The sequence below is a fragment of the Oncorhynchus masou genome, chromosome 15 (genome assembly GCF_036934945.1).
Source record: "Oncorhynchus masou masou isolate Uvic2021 chromosome 15, UVic_Omas_1.1, whole genome shotgun sequence".
Lineage (NCBI taxonomy): Eukaryota > Metazoa > Chordata > Actinopteri > Salmoniformes > Salmonidae > Oncorhynchus > Oncorhynchus masou.
This window is the reverse complement of record NC_088226.1, coordinates 64,774,621-64,797,360: the sequence shown is the minus strand read 5'-3', so window position 1 is coordinate 64,797,360 and position 22,740 is coordinate 64,774,621. Positions and strand designations below refer to the sequence as shown.

Here is a 22,740-nt window from a genome sequence, read left to right as displayed (position 1 = left end):
TCCGTGCAGATGACTGGGACCTCCTCCTCAGACCAATTGGCCGAACGCCCAGGTTATGTTCTGGAAGTTAAGATAGGAGGCATTGTGTGATAACAGCCAGTCAGCTGCAGGAACCAACCCTAAGAAGCATGCCTATGTAGCTTGTTTATGTAGCAGTATATATTAGGACTGAAGGGACCACCCTGGTAGAGCTTCTGACCAACCTGGTAGAGATTCTGACCAACCTGGTAGAGCTTAAGACCAACCTGTTAGAGCTTCTGACCAACCTGGTAGAGCTTCTGACCAACCTGTTAGAGCTTCTGACCAACCTGGTAGAGCTTCTGACCAACCTGGTAGAGCTTCTGACCAACCTGGTAGAGATTCTGACCAACCTGTTAGAGCTTCTGACCAACCTGGTAGAGATTCTGACCAACCTGGTAGAGCTTCTGACCAATCTGGTAGAGCTTCTGACCAACCTGGTAGAGCTTCTGACCAACCTGTTAGAGCTTCTGACCAACCTGGTAGAGCTTCTGACCAACCTGGTAGAGCTTCTGACCAACCTGGTAGAGCTTCTGACCAACCTGGTAGAGCTTCTGACCAACCTGCAGTGAGTGTGCAGAGTTTGTTGTAACCTCTCCTCTGGCCGAATCTTAAGTTCATTTACTAATTGACTTGATGAGTCCTTGATGGTAGTTTCCTTTACAAGGGGAAACTTTCTGGAATGAAATGCAGGCCCTGTGATCTCCACATGAATCTTGGCACCGATTACCAAATTGGCTAGTCATTGAGTATATTAAACATTAGGAACACCTCACTAATATTGAGATGCACTCCCACATTTTCATTTTGCTCTCAGAACAGCCTCAATTTGTCAGGGCATGGACTCTAGAAGGTGTAGAAATGTTCCACAGGGATGCTGGTCCATGCTGACCCCAATGCTTCCCACAGTTGTAATTTGGGTGGTGGAACATTCCTGATATACACAGGAAACTGTTGAACATGAAAGACCCAGCAGCATTGCAGTTCTTGCACAAATCGGTGCACCTGCCTGGCACCTACTACCATACCCCGTTCAAAGGCACTTAGATATTTTGTCTAACCCATTCACCCCCTGAATGGCACACATACACAATCCATGTCTCAATTGTCTCAAGGCTTAAAAATCATTTGTTAACCTGTCTTCTCCCCTTCATCTACATTGATTGAAGTGGATTTAACAAGTGACATCAATAAGGGATCATAGCTTTCACCTGGATTCACCTGGTCAGTCTATGTCATGTTCTTTATGTTTTGTACACTAAGTATATATCAACACAGAGATGGCCAAAAGATTCACAAAAATTGATATTTTTGCAAATACAAGATACTCTAAAGACCAATGTATCAAACTAAAATAGAAAATACTTTTGTAGAGATTTATGTAGATAAAATACAAATACATACAGGTCAATACATTCGCTAGTACACACCTTCACTTCAACAACATTCTCAGTAACGTAAGAAAAAACATTTTACTTTCTATGACTGTGATATTTGGTTGTTTATCTACCTTAGTTGAATGCACTGATGGTAAGACACTGGTATTACAGTAAGACTCTGCTAAATAACTATTATATCAATGTAAAAATGAACAGTTGCAAACCACGATGGGTAATATTATTGTCCTTCTTGTGGGTGAGGAGCTCATTATTATAATACCCAGCATGCTTTCAAGTGTTCCTTTTTTCACATTTTTATAATTTAGCAGACACTCTTATAGAACCATAGTGCCTTCAAACTTCTGATGCCAATGCAGGGGCCCCAAAATTACAAACCCATATATAGAATTGTATAGAAACATATTTGTATTTTACAATAACAGTTTTACAAATTACAGGTCTTTAAAGTATCTGGTAAAAAATCCATAGGATTGCAGTTTAGGCCAGTAAACTACAAATGACAAAATACTCAAAAGTCATTTAAATAGGTATTTCAAAGACATAACAGAAATACTGTCCATCTGTGTCTCCACATTATCTTCTGTAACATGTTGAAGGGAATGCCTGCTGTTGGAACACTATTCCACCCTAAAGCCACTCCAATTAGGGACACATCCTAGTTAAGCAGTACACCTTGCTGCAGTCAGCTCTCTATGCCTGTTTGGTGAGCCACCATGCAGCTGGTGGGTCTCCAACCCAGCCACTATCTCAAAGACTACGGACCTCTTGAGGAACTCTTTTTATGTAGTTTGATTGGTATGGTGGCCAAAGACATTTCATTTATAGTTTTGACTTAAACGGATACTTCAGGATTTTGGCATTGAAGCCTTTAATTTACTTCCCCAGTCAGATTAACTTGTGGATAACATTTTTATGTCTCTGTGTGCAGTTAAGTGATTGCCCATTATTCTCTGAGGAGAGAGGGGTATTTTGGTATTTATTTATTTTTATTTTGAAAGTGATTTGCTAAACATTTCTTTTTAATAAAACTCCAGGACATTTACTGTTAAAAATGCTCCTTTGCCTCCAATGTCCTGGTGATGCTCTGAAAACACCCTGCAGACAGAGTATTCCACCACCACAATTAAAAAATACACGTACAAAATACCATGAAAATTTCAATTTAATTTATCAAAATAAACTAGAAAAATAGTTGGATTTTGTCATGTATTATATTACAAAAAGCTTTTGCAAGTAGCCGCCCCGAACAGCAACAACATTCTTAGTAACTGTTACAAAACTATTGTTCTTGCTTGTTGACAGTGTTACTGTATGTTGTTATCTACCTTAGTTGAGCAAGTCACTCTGGATAAGCTAAATGACTAAAATGGAAATGGAAATGTGAAAAGTAACATTCAAAATTAACTGCAAAGCACACTGGATATTATTATTGGCCTTGTTTCGGGGCAGAGCTCATTAAAATAATACTCAGCAGTGCTTTGCAATTGTTAATTTTTACATTTATGTTTTAGTCATTTAGCAGACGCTCTTATACAAAGAGACTTAGATCATTGATCTTAAGACAGTTAGGTGAGACAACATATCACAATCGTATCAAGTACATTTTCCCTCAACAAAGTATTTATCAATATTTTTTATATTTATTTAATTTAACAAACACCCTTATCACACCATAGTGCTATCACACTTCTGATACCATTGCAGGGAGAAAGGGATTTAACGGTTCAGAAGATGTGAACCGTTAAAAAACATGGTATAGTAAAGTATTTAGTATTTTGAAAATACAAAATGCGTTGGAGCCCAGTGTAATTCAACTGACAAAATACTCAAAAGTAATTAAAATACATATTTCAAATACATAAATACAAATAATCTCTGCCTACTACCCAATACTCTATTACACTTCCTTATCAAAGTAACCACACCCCCTGCAGATACAGAGTACACAGTCAAGTAGGAAGCCACTCCCTCTCCTCTGGTGTAGAGCTCAATGAAACAGAAAGTCATATTTGACACGACTGCCATTGTTTAACCTACGAGAGAGAGCCCCAAAATGGCAGAGAATCAGGAACTGTTCTGTTGCTCCATCTGTCTGGATCTACTGAAGGATCCGGTGACTACTGCCTGTGGACACAGTTATTGTATGGGCTGTATTAAAGAAAGCTGGGATCAGGATGATCTGAAAGGTGTCTACAGATGTCCCCAGTGCAGACAGATCTTTACCCCAAGACCTGTTCTGAAGAGAAACATTGTGCTGGCTGAAGTGGTAGAGAATCTGAAGAAGACAGGACTCCAGGCTGCTCCCCCTCCTGCTCTGTGCTATGCTGAACCTGGAGATGTGGCGTGTGATTTCTGCACTGGGACCAGAAAGCAGAAAGCACTCATGTCCTGTCTGGCGTGTCTGGCCTCTTACTGTGAGACTCACCTCCAACCTCACTATGAATCTCCTGCTTTGAAGAAGCACAAGCTGGTCAAAGCCACCGCACAACTACAGGAGAAGATCTGCTCTCATCATGACAAACTGCTGGAGGTTTTCTGTCGTACCGATCAGCAGTGTATCTGTTATCAGTGTGTGATGGATGAACATAAAGGCCATGATACAGTGTCAGCTTCAGCAGAGAGGACTGAGAAACAGGTAAGACCAGAACAACTTGTTGGTGACTGTCTGACAAACAAAGAATTAAAGATACAGTAGGAACTAAGGATGTTTGAATATGAGATCATTCAAATTAAATTGATCCTCAGCAGAACAAATATGAATACAAACCTTGAATATATATATATATATGTTAACCCAGATTCTCCAAATGTATCACCATTTTCTAAAGTCAAACACTATTATCATTCTAAATGCCCTTTTTTCAGTCCAAACTTCAGTCTAACCTCCTTGATACATGTAGGTATACAGTAAAACTATGATCATTCACATAGAAACATAATAAAATCACACTGCAAAGGGACCATCAATATTTTAGACCTTCCTCTCTATGGGCCCTATGTCACATTTCTATACTATTGATCTACTGGACTAATGAAGTTTGATAGCTCACTGAAGAGTGATTCTCCACAGAGGCAGCTGGGGATGAGTCAGCAGAAGGTCCAGCAGAGATTCCAGGAGAGAGAGAAGGAGCTGAAGGAGCTCCAACAGGCTGTGGAGTCTCTCAAGGTGAGTATTGTTGACAAGAGGAGACACACCATTTCACCTGTCTCCTCAAGTCAAAGAGAGAGGGAGAGAGAAGGGCCCATCTCCAATCCCACTTACCCCACTGTTGGGAACAGGATGTCTTGACCCCTTTCAGAGAATAGACTGCTTATGAACCCGGGTCTACTGCAGGAGAATGCAATATCTTGAACATTACACCAAGAGGACATTCCCTAATGGGCTGTGGGCCAACACCGAATTTGAAGTCGTAGGCGGGGCTATCTCATCACGTAACCATGACCGACTCATGTCCCCTATATATGAACATGGAGCCCTCTCTCTCTCTCGCAATTTTTCTCAATTCAAAGGGCTTTATTGGCATGGGAAACATATGTTTTGCCAAATCAAGTGAAATAGATAATAAACAAAAGTGAAATAAACTATCAGAAATTAACAGTAAACATTACACTCACAAAAGTTTCAAAGGTATAGAGTAATTTCAAATGTTATAATTCAAGTGCAAACAGAGTGAGCCGTGCGCCAGACTGAGTTCTGGAGGTGAAATGGAAATGAATGAGGGAGAGTTAAGTGAGGTAGAAGGTGTGGTGAAGACCTCAGAACCAGAGCCTGGCATCAATGGACATGATAAAGAAGAATCTGGTGCAGTAGGAGTTACATTGTTGGAGAAAGTGGATCCATACCTTTTGGCAGATCCATGTGTGGTTTCAGGGTGGGTGTTAAAGGAGTTGGGTGCAGTTGAATCAGTGAAGGTAACCTGTAGTGAAATTGTGATATTTGTTTGAGTTTCTTCTGACTAGAGGGAGTGGGCACTCTGTGTCACTCAACTCGGGTCAAGATCTGTTTCTTCCTTTGCTCTTAGGAACAGGGCACCATTGAAAGGAGTGATTTCTAGGGTAGTGTTAAGTGGGGAGCAATTGAAGTTGAGGATTCCTGGTGTTTGTGATGCCCGCGGTTTGGTGCGACGTGGTGAAACAGAGGAGTCACTGTCAGTCCTTTTGATTGTTTACCCAACAAAGTCATGTCAGGATACATCAGTTATCCTGTTATAGGTTTTGTGCCAAATCCGCCGCCCTTTTTCAGGTGCAACGTTGATGGTCATGTTGCAGCAGTTTGTAGGAAGGAGATTCCAAGATGTGGGAAGTGTGCAGGAGGGCATGGTATATAAAATTGTGTTGTTTCGGTGTTGTGTGTAGGGGTGCACTGTTGCTGGGGATCTGAAGTGTCCGGTGAGAGAGGCAGGTTGAGGTGGATAGAGTCAGAGTAGTGCAGAAGGTGTCGTATGCTGAGGCAGTGAAGAAAGTAGAGGAGGATGGGTCAAGGGTGAGGGATCCTGAGAGGATCCCTGTGAGTAGTAGATCTGTGCAGCACAGAGGGATAGGCCAATGAGTGATATATGCTTCAGTAAGGTTGGCCTCTTAGCGTTCATAACAATGGTTATCAACTGTACCGCAGAAATGGAACGCAAATCACAGAAAATAGATGTTGTGGTGGCAGCTGCAGACAAGTATTTTGGCATATGACCCTGAGTTACAGGCTGTGTTGAGTGGTGGTGTCCCGTCCTCCCAGGGTGTTGACATGGTGCATGTCTCTCTCTCTCTCATTCTATCTCTCTCACGGCAGTTGGTTGTGTGAGGGTCGTGAGGAGGGCTGCTATATTCTTTTTTCTTTTGGTTGTTGTGTTCTTTCTTTGATTTTTTTCAAATATCTTTTTCTTGGTGGAGAGTTTGTTTATTGGTTTCCACTGTTTATCATTTTGAGTTGAGGGGGGAGTAGGGGTAGTTTGTTTGAGGTTGGGTGGCGTGATGGCCACGATGTCATCAGCCGAGTGGGGAAGAAACCCTGTCGTTCGTAGTGGCTTCACTTGCGTTCAGGAGAATAGTGTTTATTATGGACAAACAGATCCTTAAGGAGTTGCTTAGTTTTGGTAAATTTGAAAGTGGTTTTCGTGTACTCTCGGCTTTGTGCCAAGCATAATTCCTTAAACATGTTGTCTCCTTTCGTAAGCAAGTATTGGTTTCTTAACAATGCAGAACAGCAGGTAAATGTCTACTTCAAGGTTAAGCAGGGGGATGGGTGGTACGCAGGGTTTTCCGTGTTTTGAGTGTGTGGACTTAGGGTATAATGCTACCGCAGACAAGCCCGACCACCCGGCAGCGGGAGCTAGGACTCAGGGGGCGGAGGCTTGGTCTAGCTTTGCTATGGGACAGTCTACTGGAGGATGTACCAGGGGGAAGGGAGTAGAGCAGGGCCAAGTGGTGGTGCGCAGGCAGCAGAGAGAAACGGTGGGGCGGGTTGCAACTGGGCAACATGGGCAACATGGGCAGAGGCAGGTTGCTGTAGTAATGGAGACTCCGTTGGGCTCATCCCAGGAAATATTTATTGCCTGCCATTGGGGAGGAGGGACTAATCAGGGAGGCAGACAGGGGAGGAGGAGGAAGGTTTTGTGCCAATGGAGGAGGAGGAAGAGGTGGGGTGAGTAGGCGGGAGTGGAGGAGGAGGAGGAGGCCTCGTTTTCAGGTGGCTCATTGGTTCCAGAGCTGACAGCCAGTCAGGAGGAGGGCCCAGTATATACGGTGAGAGAACTTAAAAGGTTCCTGATGGAGACTAAAGTCTTATTTTATTGATTCTAGAAGGTTTTTAAGGTCAGTACAACTCGCGATGAAGGATGTGGGGTTTAGTGTCCTCTCACTCAGGGTGCTGTATAGGCTAAGAAAATGGGTCATGGTTGCTTAAAATCTCTTTGGGCTGAGATCCCGCTAACGGGATCGATATGACAACAGCCAGTGAAAGTGCAGGGCGTCAAATTGAAAACAACAGAAATCCCATAATTAAAATTCCTCAAACATACAAGTATTTTACACCATTTTAAATATACACTTCTTGTTAATCCCACCACAGTGTCCGATATCAAAAAGGCTTTACGACGACGAAAGCAAACCAAACGATTATGTTAGGTCAGAGCCAAGTCACAGAAAAACACTTTTTTCATTTTTCCAGCCAAAGAGAGGAGTCACAAAAAGCAGAAATAGAGATGAATGAATCATGAACCTTTGATGATCTTCATCAGATGACACTCATAGGACTTCATGTTACACAATACATGTATGTTTTGTTCGATAAAGTTCATATTTATATAAACAAAATCTCAGTATACATTGACGTGTTACGTTCAGCAATTCCAAAACATCCGGTGATTTTGCAGAGAGCCACGTCAATTTACAGAATTTACATAATCATCATTAACATTGATGGAAGATACAACTATTATGCACGGAATTATGGATACACTTCTCCTTAACCTGTTGATGCTCTGGGGGCGCTATTTCATTTTTGGATGAAAAACGTTCCCGTTTTAAACAAGATATTTTGTCACAAAAAGATGCTCGACTATGCATATAATTGATAGCTTTCGAAAGAAAACACTCTGACGTGTCCAGAACTACCAAGATATTTTCTGTGCGTGCCCTAGAACGTGAGCTTCAGGCAAAACCAAGATGAGACGGCATCCAGGAAATGAGCAGGATTTTTGAGGCTCTGTTTTCCATTGTCTCCTTATATGGCTGTGAATGCGAGAGGAATGAGCCTGCCCTTTCTGTCGTTTCCCCAAGGTGTCTGCAGCATTGTGACGTATTTGTAGGCAGATCATTGGAAGATTGACCATAAGAGACCACATTTACCAGGTGTCCGCCCGGTGTCCTGCGCCGAAATTGGTGCGCAAAAGTCACCTGCCAGTATTTTTCCATGGGATACAGAGAGGAAAGCAAGCTTCCACGAACTGCATATCAATGAAGAGATATGTGAAAAAACACCTTGAGGATTGATTCCAAACAACGTTTGCCATGTTTCGGTCGATATTATGTAGTTAATCCGGAAAAAGTTTTACGTTGTAGGTGACTGAATTTTCGGTTCGTTTCGGTAGCCAGAAGCTATGTAGAAAACGGAACGATTTCTCCTACACACAGACGCTTTCAGGAAAAACTGCGCATTTGGTATGTAACTGAGAGTCTCCTCATTGAAAACATCAGAAGCTCTTCAAAGGTAAATGATTTTATTTATTTGGTTATCTGGTTTTTGTGAAAATGTTGCGTGCTAAATGCTACTCAAAATGCTATGCTAGCTTTGCATACTCTTACACAAATTAGTCAATTTCTATGGTTCAAAAGCATATTTTGAAAATCTGAGATGACAGTGTTGTTAAGAAAAGGCTAAGCTTGAGAGCAGACGCATTATTTTCATTTTATTTGCGATTTTCAGAAATCGTTAACGTTGCGTTATGCTAATGAGCCTGAGGCTTTAGTCACGATCCCGGATCCGGGATGGGGAGTTTCAAGAAGTTAATGCAACCGCTTTGTCAGATTTCAAAAAAGCTTTACCGAAAAAGCACACCATGCAATAATGTGAGTACAGCACTCAGAGAACAAAACAACCCAAACAGATATCCGCCATGTTGTGTTGTCAACAGAAGTCAGAAATAGCATTATAAATATTCACTTACCTTTGATGATCTTCATCAGAATGCACTCCCAGGAATCCCAGTTCCACAATAAATGTTTGTTTTGTTCGATAACGTCCAGCATTTATGTCCAAATACCTCCCTTTTCCCGCGCGTTTAGCCCAGTAATCCAAATTCATGATGCACGATCACTAGGTGCAGACGAAAAGTCAAAATTCTCTGTTACAGTCCGTAGAAACATGTCAAACGATGTATAGAATCAATCTTTAGGATGTTTAACATGAATCGTCAATAATGTTCCAACCGGAGAATTCCTATGTCTTCAGAAATGCAATGGAACTCAAGCGAACTCTCACGTGAACGCGCGTGGCCAGCTCGTGGCTCTCTGGCAGACCTCTGACTCATTACCCTCTCTTTCGCCCCCACTTCACAGTAGAAGCATCAAACAAGGTTCTAAAGACTGTTGACATCTAGTGGAAGCCTTAGGAAGTGCAATTCGACCCCATAGACACTGTGCATAGGGAATGAGTTGAAAAACTACAAACCTCAGATTTCCCACTTCCTGGTTGGATTCTTTCTCAGGTTTTTGTCTGCCATATGAATTATGTTATACTCACAGACATCATTCAAACAATTTTAGTGTTTTCTATCCAAATCTACTAATAATATGCATATATTAGTTTTCTCTGGGCACCTTATTCATCCAAGCTACTCAATACTGCCCCCAGCCATAACAACTTAAGAATCAGCTTAAATTTATATATATTTTTCTGGCATGGTGGCTTTATGGGCTTCTCTACTGGTTTCTGATTGTGGTGTTTTCCCTCCCACCTCTTATGGAGATTTCACGGTTAGACTTCCTTAACATGAACAACGGCAGAGCCTGGGGGAATGTAAATGTGATTTTTTTTGCAAAAGACACAGTGATGTGATTAATGAAGTGTATTGGGGTGTCTGGTGGAAGGGGTGCAGGTTCTGGAGTGGCAGATAGCCTAGTGGTTAGAGCGTTGGACTAGTAACTGAAAGGTTGCAAGATCAAATCCCCGAGCTGACAAGGTAAAAATCTGTCATTCTGCCCCTGAAAAAGGCAGTTAACCCACTGTTCCTAGGCTGTCCTTGAAAATAAGAATTTGTTCTTATTGACTTGCCTAGTTTAAAAAAAAGGTTCTGAGCCATGGCACAAATCTTAGTGCAGGTGTAGCAAAATAGGTGCGTAAGGGTAGGTTGTTAGTGGTTAGAGCCAAAATCAATTAACTTGTCTTTGCTTTCATAAATGTGTATGTACCTAGTACAGGGCTCAGTTCTCTGTTTCACCAGGGCCCAGGCAGGTGTCCTATCGGAAATGACGTGTAATGCCACAAGATGCCGCTTTTTCTCAAGATTCCAAGGCTTTTGCGATAGGTGGGGACAGCAGAAGGGGGCGTTTGAGTCTCTTGGTCAGTTGTAGGACGTAGGGAAATCCCAGATTCTGGTTTTCTGTCAGCAGTATACAGATTTTTCCTCTTCAGAAGCCAGGAGAGTACTGGGGGAGCTTGAGCGGTTCATAAGTCATAAGCCAAGTCAACAAACAGGTCACTGACCATCTCGAATCACACCGTACCTTCTCCGCTGTGCAATCGGGTTTCCGAGCCGGTCACGAGTGCACCTCAGCCACGCTCAAGGTACTAAACGATATCATAACGGCCATCGATAAAATACAGTACTGTGCAGCCGTCTTCATCAACCTTGCCAAGGCTTTCGACTCTGTCAATCACCATATTCTTATCGGCAGACTCAGTAGCCTTGGTTTCTCTGATGACTGCCTTGCCTGGTTCACCAACTACTTTGCAGACAGAGTGCAGTGTGTCAAATCGGAGGGCATGCTGTCCGGTCCTCTGGCAGTCTCTATGGGGGTGCCACAGGGCTCAATTCTCGGGCCGACTCTTTTCTCTGTATATATCAATGATGTTGCTCTTGCTGCAGGCGATTCCCTGATCCACCTCTACGCAGACGACACCATTCTATATACTTCCGGCCCGTCCTTGGACACTGTGCTATCTAACCTCCAAACAAGCTTCAATGCCATACAACACTCCTTCCGTGGCCTCCAACTGCTCTTAAAAGCTAGTAAAACCAAATGTATGCTTTTCAACCGTTCGCTGCCTGCACCTGCACGCCTGACTAGTATCACCACCCTGGATGGTTCTGACCTTGAATATGTGGACATCTATAAGTACCTAGGTGTCTGGCTAGACTGCAAACTCTCCTTCCAGACTCATATCAAACATCTCCAATCGAAAATCAAATCCAGAATCGGCTTTCTATTCCGCAACAAAGCCTCCTTCACTCATGCCGCCAAACTTACCCTAGTAAAACTGACTATCCTACCGATCCTCGACTTCGGCGACGTCATCTACAAAATAGCTTCCAACACTCTACTCAGCAAACTGGATGCAGTTTATCACAGTGCCATCCGTTTTGTCACTAAAGCACCTTATACCACCCACCACTGCGACTTGTATGCTCTAGTCGGCTGGCCCTCGCTCCATATTCGTCGCCAGACCCACTGGTTCCAGGTCATCTACAAGTCCATGCTAGGTAAAGCTCCGCCTTATCTCAGTTCACTGGTCACGATGGCAACACCCACCCGTAGCACGCGCTCCAGCAGGTGTATCTCACTGATCATCCCTAAAGCCAACACCTCATTTGGCCGCCTTTCGTTCCAGTTTTCTGCTGCCTGTGACTGGAACGAATTGCAGAAATCGCTGAAGTTGGAGACTTTTATCTCCCTCACCAACTTCAAACATCTGCTATCTGAGCAGCTAACCGATCCCTGCAGCTGTACATAGTCTTATCGGTAAATAGCCCACCCAATTATACCTACCTCATCTCCATACTGTTTTTATTTATTTACTTTTCTGCTCTTTTGCCTGTACATGACCATCTGATCATTTATCACTCCAGTGTTAATCTGCAAAACTGTAATTATTTGCCTACCTCCTCATGCCTTTTGCACACAATGTATATAGACCCTTTTTTTCTACTGTGTTATTGACTTGTTTATTGTTTACTCAATGTGTAACTCTGTGTTGTCTGTTCACACTGCTATGCTTTATCTTGGCCAGGTCGCAGTTGCAAATGAGAACTTGTTCTCAACTAGCCTACCTGGTTAAATAAAGGTGAAATAAATAAATAAGTGAGGTGGAGGCTGAGCTGGTGGGGCAGGGTAGGGTGGGGCAGGTAAATTTGAACTACGTAGGGACCTAAGGGATTTATTTTCAGATTAAAGCAAAAGGAGCACTTGTAGGAGCTAGATTTTCTATGTTGAGAGAGATGGACGCTAAAAAAAATCCATTGTTTACATTTATCTGATGGGCATGCAGCTTCTGTTGTGGGGGAGATGAGGGAGCCTGTAGCAGACAAGCCCGACCACCCCATGTTGCGTGAGTTCGTTGGGGTGGGTGAACTGCTGCTAAGCTGTAAAGAGGCGGCTTTGACTCTCCTGCCCAAAAAAGGGGATTTGAGCGACTTAAACAACTGGAGGCCTGTGGCATTGCTCTGTGTGGACTATAAGGTCTTCGCCAAAGTCCTCGCTAACAGATGTTGTGGAAATGCTTACACAGGGACACTCAAAGTCAATCTTAAATTAAACATCCTTTATTTTTCAGCACCCTGGAGAGGTTCCAACCAACTCAATGCACCACAGACAAGTTATATTTGCATGATTTAGCATAATTAATTAATCATTACCGTTTTGTTTCATTCATGTGACCGACCAACACTGGTTCATAACATGTGAAAGACCAATACCTCACAAGACTTCTTCTCTCTAAGCTGAGACCTTGAAACTGAGATATCTTTCGTTCTCAAAACAAGGTCTGGGCGTACTGCCAAATTGCAGCTCCTGATAGTGAGGATTCGTTCACTCAGCCACTTGCATGAACACAGAAATTGGTTTTTAGAACAGCACATGAATAGAACACAGAAATGTGTTATTAGAGCACAAACATTCAAATGTCCATCACACAGACTCAAGTCCCACCTGGACTCTATTGTACACAAGGACCAAACGTACTGTGTACTAGGACACTCAATCACAGGCAATCTGTTCATAATCAGGAGAAATCCTTTGATAGGGTGGACTATGAATATCTGGGTTAGGGTTAGGACGCTCAATCACAGACAATCTGTTCATAATAAGGAGAAGGCCTTTGATAGGGTGGACTATGAATATCTGGGTTAGGGTTAGGACGCTCAATCACAGGCAATCTGTTCATAATAAGGAGAAGGCCTTTGATAGGGTGGACTATGAATATCTGGGTTAGGGTTAGGACGCTCAATCACAGACAATCTGTTCATAATAAGGAGAAGGCCTTTGATAGGGTGGACTATGAATATCTGGGTTAGGGTTAGGACGCTCAATCACAGGCAATCTGTTCATAATAAGGAGAAGGCCTTTGATAGGGTGGACTATGAATATCTGGGTTAGGGTTAGGACGCTCAATCACAGGCAATCTGTTCATAATAAGGAGAAGGCCTTTGATAGGGTGGACTATGAATATCTGGGTTAGGGTTAGGACGCTCAATCACAGGCAATCTGTTCATAATAAGGAGAAGGCCTTTGATAGGGTGGACTATGAATATCTGGGTTAGGGTTAGGACGCTCAATCACAGGCAATCTGTTCATAATAAGGAGAAGGCCTTTGATAGGGTGGACTATGAATATCTGGGTTAGGGTTAGGACGCTCAATCACAGACAATCTGTTCATAATAAGGAGAAGGCCTTTGATAGGGTGGACTATGAATATCTGTTCACTGTGTTGTTTTGGTTGTGGGGAGAATTTTGTGGCCTGTTTTTAATTTTGTGGCCTTTCTTGGCCTGCTAAGCTGGAGGCTACAGGGAGTGTGGGAGCCAGGTATAGGTTTGGGGACAGTCATGGCAGTGTCAGCATACGTTGATGACGTCTGTGTTGGTTAGGGATGAGCAGGACCTACAACCCTGGAGAATAGTTTAAAACCTCTTGCGACGAGCAATCCTGGATCCAGGATCGTAATCATAGCCTGAAACGAATTAGCATAACGCAGCGGACATAAATAACCCTAGAAACTTTTCCTATTCATGAAAGTCGCAAATGAAATAAATATATTCAAACACAAGCTTAGCCTTTTGTTAACAACACTGTCATCTCAGATTTTCAAAATATGCGTTACAGCCAACGCTAGACAAGCAGTTGTGTAAGTTTATCATGGCGTAATGCTATGCTAGGCTCTGCTGGAGCGGGAGACACCATGTGACCACTTGCTATATATGGTCCCTTACGGCTATTCTTCAATGGAAATGTGTAAAAAGATGTCACAATGCTGTAGACACTTTGGGGAATACGTGGAAAACGTAAGCTCATTCGTAGCTCATTCACAGCCATATAAGGAGTCACTGGCATGAGGCGGTTTCAAAAAATGCGGCACTTCCTGGTTGGATTTTTATCTGGGTTTCGCCTGTAACATCAGTTCTGTGGCACTCACAGACAATATCTTTGCAGTTTTGGAAACGTCAGAGTGTTTTCTTTCCAAAGCTGTCAATTATATGCATAGTCGAGCATCTTTTTGTGACAAAATATGTTTAAAACGGGAACGTTTTTCATCCCAAAATTTTAATAGCGCCCCCTAATGCATAACTGGGTGTACGAGGGGGCGTCTTCTGCTTAGGTAAACTGGGGCAAGATTGAGACTCTGTTATGTGGGGCATGGAGGGACAGGGCACCTCCGCAGCTTCCAGGGGGGTGGCAGTGGGGCTGTGAGTGGCTCAAGATGCTTGGAGTGTAACTGGGCTCAGCGGGGTGGGTGAGGAAGAACTGGGAAGGAGTGTCACAAGCTGTGGCATCGAGGCTGACAAAGTTGAGGTGGCATACTCCCCCAAATGTCATACAGAGGGAGGGTGCTGATCATCAACAACATGGCAATATCCTATGGCATACATTGGCCATTCTCAACCCCCTGGCGCAAGTTAGTGCATTTTTCCAGGTCGGGGCATCACTGGCTGAGGGAGGCGATGCTGTACTTGCCTGTTCAGGAGGGTGGACAAGGCCTGGTGGACCTGGAGAGCGCAGGTGCTACTGTACCGTACGGAGGTGGGTTCGATGGTACCAACATGTGCTCTGTCGAGGAGGGCTGGTGGTTTGGTGCTGGATCAGGAGCTGTTCATCTTGAGGCCAAAGAGACTCAATACAGCAGGGGTCTCATTTCTATGCTGCAGTACTGAGGGCCTGGAAGATGCTGAGGCCCACACGAGAGGGAGGTGTGGCGCCTGGACCGTGGGTATAGGAGGAGCACATCTTCCACAACCCACTGATCCCGTTGAGGTCTGCTCATTTAGCCACCCTGCAGGGACCTTTAATCTCTCTAGGGGGTGTGGGACGCTACCGTCCCACCTGGCCAACATCCAGTGAAATTGCAGAGCGCCAAATTCAAAAACAGAAATAACCATTATAAAAATTCTTAGAAAATACAAGTGTTATACGTCGGCTTAAAGATTAACTTCTTGTTAATCCAACCGTGGTGTCAGATTTCAAAAGGACTTTACGACAAAAGCATACCATGCGATTATCTGAGAACAGCGCCCAGCAGACAAATCATTACAAACAGTTACCAGCCAAGTAGAGGAGTTACACAAGTCAGAAATAGTGATAATATTTATCACTCACATTTGATGAACTTCCTATGGTTGCACTCACAAGACTCCCATTTACTCAATAAATGTTTGTTTTGTTCGATAAAGTCCCTGTCTATATCCAAAAACCTAATTTTGTTCGCTCGTTTTGTTCAGTAATCCCACAGGCTCAAAGGCAGTCACAACAGACAGACGAAAAATCTGAAAAGTATCAGTAAAGTTCGTAGAAACATGTCAAACAATGTTTATAATCAATCCTCAGGTTGTTTTTAGTCATAATAATCAATAATATTTCAACAGGACAATAGCTTTGTCAATTTAAAAGGAAAACAAGAAAGGCGTGCTCTCGGTCGTGCGCATGAAAAACCTCTGGGACACTGAATGCTCCACTCATTCAAAGTGGTCTTACTCCCTCATTTTTCAGAATACAAGCCTGAAACAATTTCTAAAGACTGTTGACATCTAGTGGAAGCCATAGGAAGTGCAATTTGAGTCCTACGTCAATGGATACTGTAATGGCATTCAATACTTCCTGAATGGGTTTTTCTCAGGTTTTCACCTGCCATATCAGTTATGTTATACTCACAGACATTATTTTAACAGTTCTGGAAAGTTTAGAGTGTTTTCTATCCAAATCTACCAAGTAAATGCATATCCTCTGGGCCTGAGTTGCAGGCAGTTTACCTTGGCCACGCTTTTCATCCGGAGGTGAAAATTGTGCCCCCTACTCTAGTGAGGTTAATGGGAACAGGTTTGTACATCAGGCGGGAAACAGTGTGGAGGGGTCTGGTGCAGCCTGAGGAGGGCCCACAAACATTTTCACAACTGCAAGTGACAGTAGAACCTGGGGGAGTTTGAGGAGGTCCTGCGTAAGGTGCTGTACACCCTCAGTGTCAAGGTTAGACACATCAGGAGCCTAGCAGGAGTGAAGGGGCATCAGTGGCAGGGGATTGTGGGGGATGAGAGCGTGGCAGGGTATAGGTGGAAGGTCTGTAAGCTCCCAGTGCTGGAATTGTCAGGGGTCATCCAGTGGAGGGTATTACATGGAGCCCTGGACACCAATAGCTGGTTGGCTTGTATTGACCTGGTGTTGGGGAGGGGTGTCCGTTTTCTGCAATGGCAGACTGTTTATCTTTTTTTGTGTTGCCAGGGTAATGCCATTACTGTTGATGCCTTAGTGCTGAGATTGAGTTTTACAAAATGATCAACAGTGTGGAGATGTTTCAGGAGGTATGGGGGCTCAGGGGGGCTGTCTGTATGGCTGGAGAGGAGGGTTGGATGTATGGTTGGAACGTGGTGCTGGATGGTGTATTGTACTGTGACATTGGGTACTGTATAATGTGATTGTGTGGAGGTTGTGGTGGCACACAATGTGCTTTTAGGAGGAGTTAGTGTAATGAGGATGGCTCATTAAAGTAAGACAAGTCAGTTCCCTCCCTCCCTCCCTCCCTCCCTCTCAACAGCGCTCTGCACAGGCAGCAGTGGAGGACAATGATCAGATCTTCACTGAGCTGATCTGCTCCATTGAGAGAAGGCGCTCTGAGGTGAAGGAGCTGATCAGAGCCCAAGAGAAGGCTCAGGTGAGTCAAGCTGAAGGACTCCTGGAGCAACTGAAGCAGGAGATAGTTGAGCTGAGGAAGAGAAGCACTGAGCTGGAGCAGCTCTCACACACAGAGGATCACATCCATTTCCTCCAGGTAACTAAACTGCCTTGATACATGTGATACATCATTATTTTTTGTCTGTCTTTCTGTTCTGTCTCATTTTTCTATCTCTCTCTCTGTGTCCCTCTGTCTCTGTCCCCCTGTCTCTCTCTTTCTCTCTCTCTCTCTCTCTCCAGAGTTATCAGTCTCTCGCCAGTATCAGTGTATCTTCAGACTTACCCAGCATCGTTGTCCGTCCTCTTCAGTACTTTAGAGATGTGAGTAAGACTGTGTCTGAACTGAGAGAGAAACTAGAAGACTTCCTTAAAGGAGAATGGACCAAGATCTCCACTACAGGTGTGTTGAAATTCTACTACAATACTAAGTCCTGTATATCCAAACTGTAGTGCAATAAAAGGTCCTACAGCCATCACCTTAGACATGTGGAATATCAAATCAAATTGTATTTCTCACATGCAATGAATACAACAGCTGTAGACCTTAGTGTGAAATGCTTACTTACAACCCTTAACCAACAACGCAGTTGAAGAAATCTGGGGTTAAGAAAACATTTACTAAATTAAATAAATAACTAAAATAAAAAGTAACACAATAAAATAACAATACCGAGGCTATATACAGGGGGTACCGGGACCGAGTCGATGTGCGGGGGTCAGGTTAGTCAAGAAAATTTATACAATGGCCGGGTGGCTATTTGGTTAATTGGTCAGCAGTCTTATGGCTTGGGGGTAGAAGCTGTTAAGGAGCCGTGAATATGGTATGATGATAACATTCCTTCTCTCTGTCAATGTGTTTGTGTGTCTGTAGTGAATATAGTGGATGTTGTACTGCCTCCAGAGCCCAAGACCAGAGAACAGTTCTTACAATGTGAGTCTCTTTATTCTGAAGTAACTAACAGTCTCTTTTTACTGACACTCCTAACAATCCCTGTGGAAATGCATAGCAATAGTAGATCTAATCAAAAACTGGGTATCTATCTGACTCCTCATATTGATCTCTGCTGTGCTCTAATCAAAGACAGGGTAGATACAGTATCTGACTTAACTTAATGTTCTAACTCCCCTCATTGGTCTCTGCTCTGCTCTTCTCCCAGATTCCTGTCAGCTCACACTGGACCCAGACACAGCACACACACGCCTCTCTCTGTCTAAAGGGAACAGAAAGGTGACCTATACAGGCCAAGTCCAACCATATCCTGATCATCCAGACAGATTTACAAATGACTTGATGGTGCTGTGTAGAGAGGGTCTGTCTGGACGCTGTTACTGGGAGGTGAAGTGGAGTGGGCTGTGTGTTATTACAGCAGTCTCATATAAAGACATCAGCAGAACAAGGAGAAGTAATACATTTGGACTCAATGACAAGTCCTGGAGTTTACACTACTATAGTGATGGTTATTGGTTCAGACACAATAGTGTTAGGACGAAAGTATCAGGCCCTCAGTCCTCCAGAATAGGAGTGTACCTGGATCACAAGGCAGGTACTCTGTCCTTCTACAGTGTCTCTGACACAATGACCCTCCTCCACAGAGTCCAGACCACATTCACTCAGCTCCTCTATCCTGGGTTTTCTATCGATTGTATTTTCTCTGGTACTGCTGAGCTGGTTAAACTGTAGTAAGGGCCCATTTACTAAATTAATTAAAATTATTCAAATGCAAAGTTTTCATCTTGTACATCAAAATGTCTCTATGGTACTTCTGAGCTGGTTAAAATGTAGTAGGGTCCACATAGATACTAGTCATGCTGGTGTAATCTATAGCTGAGTTGGTTAAACTGTAGTAGGGTCCACATAGATACTAGTCATGCTGGTGTAATCTATAGCTGAGCTAGTTAAACTGTAGTAGGGTCCACATAGATACTAGTCATGCTGGTGTAATCTATAGCTGAGCTGGTTAAACTGTAGTAGGGTCCACATAGATACTAGTCATGCTGGTGTTGTCTATAACGGAGCTGGTTAAACTGTAGTAGGGTCCACATAGGTACTAGTCATGCTGGTGGTGATGGTCCCCAGATGTGATGATCCATTTTGCTCTGTTTTTCTTTACAACATATAGATTTTTGACTGATTTGATCTTCAGAGATTTCATGCATTAAAATACAATGTTTAAATCTTGAATTTTGTTTATTTTTTAACTAATTTGTTCTTATTAACTAAGTCAGTTAATAAGAACAAATTCTTGCTTACAACGACTGCAAAAACAGCAGATGCTGTACGTATTCAAATGTTGCCTATTTCTGTAGACAGGCTGGACACATCAAGAGTTAGAGTTAGGGGAGGATTTCGAATTAGGGGAGAGTTTGGCCGACCGGGATATTCTTGTCCCATCGCTCTGTAGCAACTCCTGTGGCGGGCTATGCGCATGCACTCTGACACGGTCACCGGGTATATGATGTTTCCACCGACATAAAATATATATTTTTTGTGGATGGGTATAATTTGTGTGTATAAAATAGTCATATTTAAAATGACTAAATCTGGGATTTTTTTTATACATTTGTTTAAATTTGTCACGACTTCATCCAAAGTCGATGCCTCTCCTTGTTCGGGCGGTGTTCGGCAGGCGACGTCGCCGGTCTTCTAGCCATCGCCGATCCATTTTTTATTTTCCATTTGTTTTGTCTCGTTTTCACACACCTGGTTCTCATTTCCCTCATTATGTGTTGTGTATTTAACCCTCTGTTTTCCCCCCCATGTCTTTGTGTGGTATTGTTTATTCTGTGTTCATCTATGCGCACTTTAGGCTGGTTTGCGCTGGGTTATGTTCAACACGTATTTTGTATTTCATGATTGTTTGTGCTTTTGGTTCGCCAAAATAAAAGGCTCTGTGTTGCTACCAACTATCTGCTCTCCTGCGCCTGACTTTCCTATAGTCCTTAATGCATACCTTGACAGAATACCACACCACCTACGGAGTCAGCAGGAGCAGGTACCTATGGTAGCGGAGTCGAGGAGCGCGTCCATGAGCACACAGCGTTTATTCACCATCTCGGCACTGCCATGGACCGCATCGTCCAGACGATGGATCGCTGGGAGAGACAGGGAGGTCCTAGTACCTCCCCTAGTACAAAAGGGGTCCTCGCTACCCGTCCCTCCTGTACCCGGTTCCAGTGGGATGCGCCTCGCCCTTCCCGGGGAGTATGATGGGACGGCTGTGCGGTGCCAGTGCTTCCTACTACAGCTGGACCTCTACCTGGGCACCGTTTATCCAGCTCGCTAGGGAAGGGAGAGGGTGGCCGCCCTCGTTTCGTACCTCTCAGGGAGAGCTCTGGAGTAGGCCAATGCCGTGTGGGGAGAAGGGTTTCCACGCCGTTTCCGGGCAGTCTTTGACCATCCGCCTGAGGATAGAGCGGCGGGTGAAAGTCTGTTCCACCTGAGGCAGGGAACGAGGAGCGCCCAGGAGTTCTCACTGGAATTTCGGACCTTGGCCGCCAGAGCGGGATGGAGCGACAGGGCCCTCATCGACCACTACCGTTGCAGCCTGCGCGAGGATGTCTGTCGGGAGTTGGCCTGCAGGGATACCACTCTTACCTTCGACCAGCTGGTGGACATGTCCATTCGGTTGGATACCCTGCTGGTCACCCGCGGACGTCCAGAGAGGGCTCTGTTGATTCCCGTTCCCAGCACCACCGCTCCGGTGCCTATGGAACTGGGAGGAGCTGCGCACAGGGAGACCGGAGGAGAGGCTTTCAAGTGTACCATCTGTGAACGCAGAGGTCACACTGCTGGTCGGTGCCGTGTTGGTTCCTCTAGGGTTCGAGGCAGCAGGCAGGGCACTCTGGCGTCACCCCAGGTGAGAAGGCACCATTCGCACCCAGAGCCCTCTGTTACACACGTGTTTTTGTTTGTCACTTTTCCTGAGTTTTCCCCGCATTCCAAGCATAAAGCGCTCGTCGATTCAGGCGCGGCTGTGAATTTATTGACAGATCATTTGCCCATAGTCTTGGGATCCCCATCGTTCCCGTGGATGTGCCCTTCCCTGTTCACGCCTTAGATAGTCGACCGTTAGGGTCAGGATTGATTAGGGAGGTCACCGCTCCTTTGGGCATGGTGACGCGGGGGGGGGGGGGTCATACGGAGAGAATTAGCCTCTTCCTTATTGACTCTCCTGCATTTCCCGTGGTACTGGGCCTGCCCTGGTTAGCTTGTCATAACCCCACTGTTTCTTGGCCACAGAAGGCTCTCACGGGGTGGTCGCGGGAATGCTCAGGTAGGTGTTTAGGGGTTTCCGTTGGTGCTACTACGGTGGAGAGTCCAGAACAGGTCTCCACCGTGTGCATTCCCCCTGAATATGCCAATTTGGCTCTCGCCTTCTCCAAAAAGAAGGCGACTAAATTACCACCTCATCGACGGGGCGATTGTGCGATAGATCTCTTGGTAGACGCTGCACTTCCAAGGAGTCACATGTATCCCCTCACAGTCGGAGACGTAGGCTATGGAAACATATGAATCCCTGCATCAGGGATACATTCTGTCCTCCACTTCACCCGCCTCCTCAAGTTTATTTTTTTGTGAAGAAGAAGGAGGGAGGTCTGCTTGTGCTTCTAGTTCGACAATGCAGTAATAACCAAAACGAGTAATCTAACCTAACAATTCCAAAACTACTACCTTATACACACACACAAGTGTAAAGGGATAAAGAATATGTACATAAAGATATATGAATGAGTGATGGTACAGAACGGCATAGGCAAGATGCAGTAGATGGTATCGAGTACAGTATATACATATGAGATGAGTAATGTAGGGTATGTAAACAAAGTGGCATAGTATAAAGTGGCTAGTGATACATGTATTACATAAAGACGCAGTAGATGATATAGAGTACAGTATATACATGAGATGAGTAATGTAGGGTATGTAAACATTATATTAAGTAGCATTGTTTAAAGTGGCTAGTGATATATTTTACATCAATTTCCATCAATTCCCATTATTAAAGTGGCTGGAGTTGAGTCAGTGTGTTGGCAGCAGCCACTCAATGTTAGTGGTGGCTGTTTAACAGTCTGATGGCCTTGAGATATAAGCTGTTTTCCAGTCTCTTGGTCCCTGCTTTGATGCACCTCTACTGACCTCGCCTTCTGGATGATAGCGGGGTGAACAGGCAGTGGCTTGGGTGGTTGTTGTCCTTGATGATCTTTATGGCCTTCCTGTGACATCGGGTGGAGTAGGTGTCCTGGAGGGCAGGCAGCTTGCCCCCGGTGATGCGTTGTGCAGACCTCACTACCCTCTGGAGAGCCTTACGGTTGTGGGCGGAGCAGTTGCCGTACCAGGCGGTGATACAGCCCGACAGGATGCTCTCGATTGTGCATCTGTAGAAGTTTGTGAGTGCTTTTGGTGACAAGCCGAATTTCTTCAGCCTCCTGAGGTTGAAGAGTCGCTGCTGCGCCTTCTTC

General features: G+C 44.2%; 1 protein-coding gene across 1 annotated transcript; it reads left to right on the top strand.

Annotated features, from left to right (window-relative positions):
* The first annotated feature begins 39 nt into the window (after window positions 1–39).
* LOC135556647 (tripartite motif-containing protein 16-like) lies at window positions 40–20,187 on the top strand. Its single transcript, XM_064990018.1, has 6 exons — window positions 40–4,053; window positions 4,489–4,584; window positions 17,144–17,377; window positions 17,521–17,680; window positions 18,152–18,211; window positions 18,438–20,187. Exons 1-6 carry the CDS (start codon window positions 3,472–3,474, stop codon window positions 18,959–18,961), a joined length of 1,656 nt encoding a protein of 551 aa, XP_064846090.1. The 5' UTR covers window positions 40–3,471; the 3' UTR covers window positions 18,962–20,187.
* The last annotated feature ends 2,553 nt before the right edge of the window (window positions 20,188–22,740 follow it).

Excerpts from the sequence above, each read along its gene's own strand:
- LOC135556647 (XM_064990018.1), top strand. The coding sequence starts at position 3,472 with ATGGCAGAGAATCAGGAACTGTTCTGTTGCTCCATCTGTCTGGATCTA. Across the intron at positions 4,054-4,488 it reads CAGAGAGGACTGAGAAACAG|AGGCAGCTGGGGATGAGTCA; the intron begins GTAAGACCAGAA and ends GATTCTCCACAG. Across the intron at positions 17,378-17,520 it reads ATCACATCCATTTCCTCCAG|AGTTATCAGTCTCTCGCCAG; the intron begins GTAACTAAACTG and ends CTCTCTCTCCAG.